This window comes from Physeter macrocephalus, chromosome 14, assembly GCF_002837175.3.
Source record: "Physeter macrocephalus isolate SW-GA chromosome 14, ASM283717v5, whole genome shotgun sequence".
In the NCBI taxonomy this organism is placed as follows: domain Eukaryota; kingdom Metazoa; phylum Chordata; class Mammalia; order Artiodactyla; family Physeteridae; genus Physeter; species Physeter macrocephalus.
Genome location: NC_041227.1, coordinates 93,975,501 through 93,984,520, shown reverse-complemented (window position 1 = coordinate 93,984,520; position 9,020 = coordinate 93,975,501). Strand labels below are relative to the sequence as shown.

At 35.1% G+C, this 9,020-nt stretch overlaps 1 protein-coding gene across 6 annotated transcripts in view; it reads right to left on the bottom strand.

Annotated features, from left to right (window-relative positions):
- Positions 1-9,020, bottom strand: part of SSH2 (slingshot protein phosphatase 2) — a 248,641-nt gene that overhangs the window by 145,562 nt on the left and 94,059 nt on the right. For all 6 annotated transcript variants that reach the window (XM_007123578.4, XM_007123579.4, XM_028497970.2 and 3 more), the window contains one exon: positions 3,919-3,962. In XM_007123578.4, the coding sequence (XP_007123640.2) occupies positions 3,919-3,962 (44 nt within the window). The remainder of the gene's footprint in view (positions 1-3,918; positions 3,963-9,020) is intronic.

Sequence of the window (9,020 nt, the reverse complement as noted above, 5' to 3'; positions counted from 1 at the left end):
AAAAAAAAAAAAAAAAAAAGGGAATTGCTGGATCATATGGTAATTTCTAATTTTTTCCCACACATTAACATTTATTAAACATTTTGAGTACTATACACAATAGAAATATTGGTTAGTTATTTCTTTATTAATCAACATTTGGGATGTTTCCAAGTTTTAAAAAAATGTTGCAACAAATACTCTTGGGTCCATCTCTTTGTTCTGGCTTAACTTCTAAAAGTGGAAGTTCTGGGTCCAAAACCAGAATATTTTGAATTTTAATTGATACTGCTAACTTACACTCTAAAAAGGTTGTACCAATTTACAAGGCAGAAAATGCTATTTTTTTGGATACTAATAATCTAAATCTTTGCTAACACAATGGTTAAAACGTGTTTTAATTTTCACTTTTTAATTCTGTGAAGTTTAGTTTCTAACTTAACTAATTTTGGTTTCTAGCAATATTCACTCTCAATTCATTACCTCTTTGAATTCTTAATTTTAGCGTGCTTGTTACTAGATTACTCTTTTTTTTTGGTAAAGAGCAGCCAATTCTTCCATCATTGTAACATCCATGGAATCTCACTGAAGATCAGAAACAGAAAATGAGACAGAATGAAGGGAGGTTGTGAACATGAACATTCTCCAAGAAAAGGGAAGAGTACCCCAAAAAGGTTCAGAGATCGTCAAGGCTGCTACTCCCACCACACGCCGAGAGTGCGAGGGCTGACAGGCGAGGCTGCCTCCAGTCGGTTTCAAAGGTGCCAGGTAGGTGGGCCCTTGCAGAACACTGCATGGGTGGTACTCCAAGGGAGCCAGAAGTGCAGGGCTGCTCAGGTGATCCCTGGAGATGACACCACCACTCCAGTGAGTCCTGAAGGCAGGACTACTTCCCCACTGGGTTTAGAAGGCAAAGTATCAAACCAAAGAGGATTATTCTTGAGCCTTAAGATCTAATGGGATTTGTCTCACTAAGTTTTGGACTTACTTGGGCCCTGTCATCTTTTCTTTCCTTTCTATTTCTCCCTTTTGGAATGGGAATGTCTAGCCTATGCCTGTCCTACCATTGCATTTTAAAGTGTATAATTAATCTGATTCCACAGGTTCATAGCTGGAGAGGAATTTTGCCTCAAGTCTCACCCATATCTTATTTAGATGATATTTAGATAAGACTTTGGACTTTAGAGTTGATGCTAGAATGAGTTAAGACCTTTGGGGCTGTTGGGATGTGATGAATATATTTTGTAAGTGAGAAGGAGATGAATTTTGGGGGGCATGGGTGGAATGTTATGGACTAAATGTTTATGTGCCCCCCAAATCTGTATGCTGAAGCCAACCTCCAATGTGATGATATTTGGAGATGGGAGCCTTTGGGAGGAAATTAGGGTTAGATGATGTCATGAGGGTGTGGCCAACATGATAGGGTTAGTGTACATTCAAGAAGAGAAAGAGAGCAGAGCACCCTCTCTCCTCTCTCTTACAGCCATGTGAGGACTCAACAAGAAAGCAGCTGTCTACAAGCCAGGAAGAGGGTTCTCATCAGGAAGCAAATCTGCCAGCACATTGATCTTGGACTACTAGCTTCCAGAACCGTGAGAAACAAATGTCTGAAATTTAAGCCACTCAATCTATGGTATTTTGTTATAGGAGCCCAAGCTGACTAAGACAGGTTGTTTGTTTTTTTCTTGCTGAGTTGTAAAATTTTATATTCTGGATATTCATCCCTTATTAGCTACATGATTTGCAAATATCTTCTCCCATTCTGTGGGTTGCCTTTTCACTCTGTTGTTGTCCTTTAATGCACAGAAGTTTTAAATTTTGATGCAGTCTAATTTATCTATTTTTGTTATTGTTTTTGCCTGTGAACATTGGTTTTTAAAGGCAGCATAGTTTGAGCTAATTATACTAAAAGATTACTTTTAACTTATGACTTTCCCAATAAATGATATTTGGTTAAAATAAGAGATTAATGCAACATCTTTTTTTATTACCTGGAATTGGTATTAGTTTCAATGATATACTGTTTTTATGGTTCTTAATGGCTTGACAATTCAGTACTGTGAATAAGAAAACAGACTTGCATTGCCTCATCATTATGTAATTTTGGGGGACAATTATTCCAGTAGATGCATAAAGAAATTAACCAAGAGATCTTTAAATCTGGCCTAATAGAAAATTTAAGAATCCTTTGGAATCCTTTTTCATTCTAATGGGAATAAGGTTATGATGTCTCTGGTAAACAATGAGCTAAAATTTCTTCTAGTCTCTTAGTCCTATGCAAAAGAATGACACTTCACTGTCAGAGCTTCCCTAAGAGACAGTGAGAAATTAAGCTTTAAGCCTAAATTTTTGTGATAAGGCAGGAAAAATATTGCCAATAACCTCAGTTACTGATGAAAAGGAACTATTTTTATATTAAGTTGTGGTTTACACAAGTGAGGTATATAAACATCAACAAATACACGATAATTTATCATTAAGGAAGTACGCCCTTTAGCCAGCTTCTCCACAATGAACACGTTTATTGTATCCGTTCTCAGTATCATCTAGAATAGCTCTTGTGATTGAGTTCAGAGGATACAAATTTGGTAGCATTTAAATGACCATCTAGAACTTACCAGGACTATTTCTTGTGGGAGGGAGTTGATTAAAAAAAACCATTTTATTTCACAGACATTTAAACAAATATTTTAAAAAGGCACTTATTTCTTACAAAAGATATAGCCTATTGTGTCACAGTATAATAATGTTTATAACAGGAAAGTTGAATTCCATGCAATCTTGAGAAATTAAAATATCATATAGTTTGTTGCATACAACATTGACATTGCTATTATAGACTTTCAAAGTTTTAAGGATTTAAGTGAATTCTGAACTATTGAATCTTTAATACTACCATAAAAAATTTTAAAGAAGATAACAGAAATGTTATTATATATGTCCTAGATGTCTCTCATAATTTTTTTCTTTTAATGGCAGCAGGTATTGGTATCCTTATAACATGCCCACTATTCCATGAGAGGGAGAAAAAAAGTTTCATTGTATTTTAAAAGATTGGGTAAGGTACTTAGTATATTCTTTGTATTGAGGAAGTGAAATAGTAACCAATCTGTAAAAATTGCCAAAACCTATCAAAATGAATGACAAAAAAAAAAGTATAAAACCGAAGGCTGAAATGTTCCTTAGTTGACATTTTCCTAAAAGGTAAGGAAAATTTGCTTTTTTATTACCCAAGACAGTTCTAGAGACTTGGGTCAAAGCTGGGCCAATACTGGCCTCTCTGCATTAAAAAAAGAGAAATCTACCACTTAATTAAAGTAATTAGTTACTTTATTTATTAAGGTATAACTGACATACAACATTATATTAGTTTCAGGTGCACAACATAATGAAGTCTACCATTTAAAATCTTTCTGAGTCAGTAACTCAGAAAGTAACTGGATTCTTAATTTTTTTTTTTTTTTTTTTTTGCTGCGTTGGGTCTTCGTTGCTGGGCATGGGCTTTCTCTAGTTGTGGTGAGAGGGGGCTACTCCTCGTTGCAGTGCGCGGGCTTCTCATTGTGATGGCTTCTCTTGCTGCGGAGCACCGGCTCTAGGCACATGGGCTTCAGTAGTTGCAGCACGCGGGCTCAGTAGTTGTGGCTCACAGGCTCTAGAGCGCAGGCTCAGTGGTTGTGGCGCATGGGCTTAGTTGCTCCACGGCATGTGGGATCTTCCCGGAGCAGGGCTCAAACCCATGTCCCCTGCATTGGCAGGCAGATTCTCAACCACTGTGCCACCAGGGAAGTCCCAGTAACAGGATTCTTAAAGTAATTCCATTTTGAGAGACCAACTAAGCATCTTGGAAAACGAGGATAAACTAATCTGACAAGACTGAGAAAGAATTAGAGAAAACACACTAACTACAGAAATACTATAGGATGTAATGAACAAACATACCTCCGGGGCTGTGATCGGCATTCCTCCTCCCCACTGTCTGCCTCCTGTATAGACAGGAAAATGAGAAAAAAATAATTTAAAACCTGAGGTCTCATATCATAATACCAACAATGTAATTTTACTAAGCTTTACATGTAGGAATATCTCACTGATGCTGTGTACTTAAACTAAATTCTCTCCATAAAAAGTGACTTCAACCAACCCAGGGAGTTGATATATATCAACATAATTTATTCCTGGAGGAAATTTTCACAATAGTCTACCAATTTTTTTTAATAACAAAGTGCTTATAATTAAAAGAATTACCTCTGAAAACCAACTGAAGATGCTATGTTACTGTTATGTTACTTAAAATTAAAATGAGTGGGTATTCTGACTTTCACCAAGAAATCCCATCAAGATGATCTATTAATGATTCTGATCCCCAAAGAACAACCTAAACAATGAACACCATTTTGCAAAGTGCTCATGATCACATCACCATTACCTTAATGGCTACTACTTATTGAGTATTTATAACATGCCAGGTGCCTTGCTCAACATTTTAAGTACACTGTCCAACTTATTCCTTATAAACTCAGAAGGCTGACGGTACCCTAGTTTCACTGATTCTGACACATACACATAAACTGGGATAAATTTACAATCAATGTGACTAAAAAGCATTGAATCATAGTTTAATTGCAATATTTATTTTTTTTAGTGGCACATAAAATAACTGAGGGTGTTATACTTATGGCAATTTAGGCTCAATGAAATATGAATACTTTACAGAAACTGAAATTCACAGAAAGGAAAGAAGTTAAGTTGCTCAAGGAAACTCATGTAGTAAAGCTAGAATTAAAACTGATAAAATACTGCCTCCCAACACATTGAAAAAGCATATCATTCACCCCTCCCTAACCTAGGTTAGGAATTATTATATGTTAAGATACTATACAGATCTTCATGGAGACAAGAATAGCAACATGAAGGAAAAGTGAGAAAAGATGAGAGAATTAATGATATTGAGGTGCTAACTTTTTCTTTAAGTTTGCTCTCTGACATTTTATATTTGCACTCTGGTCACTTTTGCCCTATTTGGCAAACACAAAAATAGGAGGAGAAAAACAATCTCAAACAATACGTGTACTGTCTGCCGATAAGTCACCTACATTTTCAAATTTATGGAACCATCCCCATTCACCTCTACATCATTCTATCTCCATTCCTGGGCAGCCACGGCCAGCTCTATAACTTTTATTCCCATTTTATTTTCATTATTGATTTCAGGTATGCCCATTATCTTGCACAAAGGGAAGAAGACAGCAAAGATCCTACCCTCAGAGGGAGGACAGGGGAGGTGTCATGGTATATTACACTGCCTACAGGGGAAGTTTTAGGTTCAGAAGTATGCCCTTTAGGAAGTGAAAAGAAAGGTGCTAAAATGAAAAGAACCGATCAGCTCTACAGTCAATAGTCAGAACCTGGAAAGTTTGCAGGAATGAAAATGAGAAGACTCATAAGCAAAGATAAGTGTTAGATTTTGGAGCCCAAGGGAACTGTAATAAATGGAAATGATTTCCTGGAATCTCATTTAACAAATAATGCTTCATTATTGTTATCAGTGGTTAATAGATCTCTACTTCTGATGTATTCTTCTCATTTTTTAATTGTATGAAAAATTATATGACAATAGATATATTTAAAGTATATGTAAATTATGAGGCACAATAATAAAATGAATACCTGTGAACAACATTCTACTTAAAAGCTAGAATAGTACCAATATCTTTGCATTTACCTGTGTGCTTATTTCCTATCTCCCATTCTTATCCTTCTCCCAAGATGTGAGTACTATCTTGAATTTTAAAAAAATATTTGTTTGTTTATTTATTTATTTGGCTGCACCGGGTCTTAGTTGCAGCACGTGGGATCTTCGTTGCCCCGTGCTGGATCTTACGTTGTGGCATGCAGGATCTTTAGTTGTGGCATGCGGGATCTAGTTCCCTGACCAGGGATTGAACCCAGGCCCCCTGCATTGGGAGCGCAGAGTCTTAACCACTGGACCACCAGGGAAGTCCCACTATCTTGAATTTTAAGTTTATAATTTTCTTGCTTTCATTCTAGTACAAAAAATTTCATACATACAGAAAAGCTGAAACATTTTAGAGTGAACCTGTGTATCCACCATCTGGATTCTACCAGTAACATTTTTTATATTTGCATTATCACTTCTCTATTCACCTTTCTGCCTCACTGATCAATCCATCTTATTCTTCTGTTGCATTTCAAAGTAGTTGACAGTGTACTTGCCCTTAAATGCACATAATTAGAATTTGGTATTACAGTTCTTGTTTTCTTTTAAGGTAAAATATATATACAATGAAATAAATGCACAAATCTTAAGTGCACCATTCAATGAGTTTTGACAAATGTATGTATCTGTGTAACTCAAACTTTTATCAAGAAATGCAACATTTCTATCAGCTCAGAAATTTCTCTCATTTAATACCTGGCACCACCCACAACCTAGAGGCAGCCACTGTTCTTACTTTTCTTCCACCACAATTCTTTTTCCATCAAAAATTAGTATATAGCATATGACTCCATTTAAATGGTTTCTCTGTTCACATAAATAGAATCATATAGTATGTACTCTTTTGTGTGTGGCTTCTTTCACTCAGCATAATGTTTTTGAGATTCATCTATGTTGTTGTATGTAAAAGGAGTTCATTCCTTTTTATCCCTGAGGATTCCATTCTATGAATATACCACGGTTTGTTTATTCATCTCCTATTGATATATATACCCAGGATATTTGAGTTTTTGTCTATTATGAATAAAACTTTTACATGAGCATTCTTTGCCATTTTTTTGGTGGACATGTGCTTTTGGTTTTTTTTTAGGTCATGGAACACATGCATGTGCAATTTTAGAGAAAATTACCAGGGTTTCCAAAGTGCTTATACCACTTTACATGCTTATCATCAATGTGTGAGAGTTGTAATTGAAGTCTAATTGGAAATTTTTTTCTCCTATAGTTACTGTTTTCTATGTCTTCAGAAACCTTTGCCTACCCTTTAGTCACAAAGATACTCTATAATATTTTCTTATTAAAACCTTTATGGTTTTTTGTATAAGGTCTATGATCTATCCTGAATAAATATTTGTATGTGGTGTGAGATGGGGTGGAGGCTCTTTTTTTTTCCCATATCGATTTTGAGTTTTCAAGCACATTTATTGAAAAGACTTTCCTTCCTCCATTTGATAACTTGGCTCCTTGTAAAAAATCAAATGACAGTGTAAGTGAGGTCTACTTCTGGGTTCTTTATTCTGTTCCATTGATCTATTTGTCATTCTTTATGCCAGTACTATATCTTTATTACTATAGCTCATAGTAAGTTTTGAAGGAAATATAAATCCTTTAACTTGATTCTTATTTTTCAGGATACCTTTATCTTCTAGTAAGACATTTTATCTTGAAATGTACTTTATCTAATATTAACATAGCTACTCCAGACTTATGCTCACTGTTTGCAAGGTATATTTTTCAATCTCTTTATAATTTAAAGAATGTCTTTTATAGACAGAATATAGTTGGATCTTGCTTTATTTTACCCATTGTGACAATCTTTGCCTTTTAATTGTAGTGGTTAGTCCATTAACATTTAATGTAATTACTGATATTACTGATAGTAACATGGTAGAACCAAATCCATTTATTTTCTCTTTGTCCCCTATACCTTTATACCTCTGTTTCTCCTTTTCTGCCTTATTTTGTATTATTTGAATATTTTTTAGAATTTCATTTGAATTTACATATTGGTTCTTTGCATTATTTTTTATTCCACTATTAAAAAATATTATATGATGTCTATATTGTTAAACAATATATTATTTAGTTTTGATTGTTTGGGGGCTTTAAAAATTGTACTACACTTATGCAGTCTCCCAATATGTTTATTATTTTTTAATTTTTTTTTCACACACACACACTGTATTTTATTTTTACACCAATATGTTTTTTAAAAACTAAATGTTATGCTAATAAGATTCATCCACTTATTATCTATAGCTACAGTTCATTCATTTTTTTGCTGGGGTAAAAGACTACATTATAGGAATATATCAAAGTTTACCCATTCTACTCAGATAGATTGGACTGTTCCAGTTTTTAGTGACATCAACCATGCTGCTATAACTTCCTTGTAATGTCTTTTGGTCTACATGCACAAGAGCGTCAATGAGATATATGTACACCTAGGAGTAGAAATGCAGAGTCACAGAATAACTAAAGGTGCAAGTTTACCAGGTAGTGCCAAATTATTTCCTAAAGTAGTTGTGCCAATCTACACTCTCACCAGGAAGGAGTGAGAGTTTCAGTTGTTCTAAATCCTAGCCAACACTTAAAATCATTAGATGTTTTCTTCTTCTTTTTTGCCAATCTAGTGTTGTATGTATCTCACCATGGTCTTAATTTGCTGTGCCTTGACTACTACTAAGGTTGAGTACCCTTTTAGATGTTTATGGGCTATTACTAACTTAATATCCTTTCCCTCATACATAAAATGAGCTGACCAAAAAGAGATAATTCAAATTATTTTCAGCTTTTTTGGTAGATTTTTCTACCTATAAGAATTGTGATGAGAAATAAAAAGCAAAAATACCCTTGATGTTTCCTTAGAGGCCACAAACAGTTAAAACCAGTTACATCTACAGAGGTGAACTAACATCTATTTAACACTACTATGGGCCAGGTACTTTATATGTTATTTTATTTAATGTGCACCACAACCCTATGCAGCTTGCTAAAGGTCACAATGCCAATAAATGCCATGTGGAGTCATGATTTGAACTCAGGTCTACATTTCTGCTATAACCAGCTGCCTCTTAACTAAGAATCTGCATTTGGTACCTATACCCCGGGACAGTGGTTAGGAAGGGAACTGCAGAAAAAAGCATAACTTTTCTCATGGCTTATAATAAAGTAATATCCTTTGTCACCTTTCTTCTATGACTTCTACATTTTAAAATAGTGCCAAAGCAGTGGTTGAGAGTCTGCCTGCCGATGCAGGGGACACGGGTTCGTGCCCCGGTCCGGGAAGATCCCACATGCCACG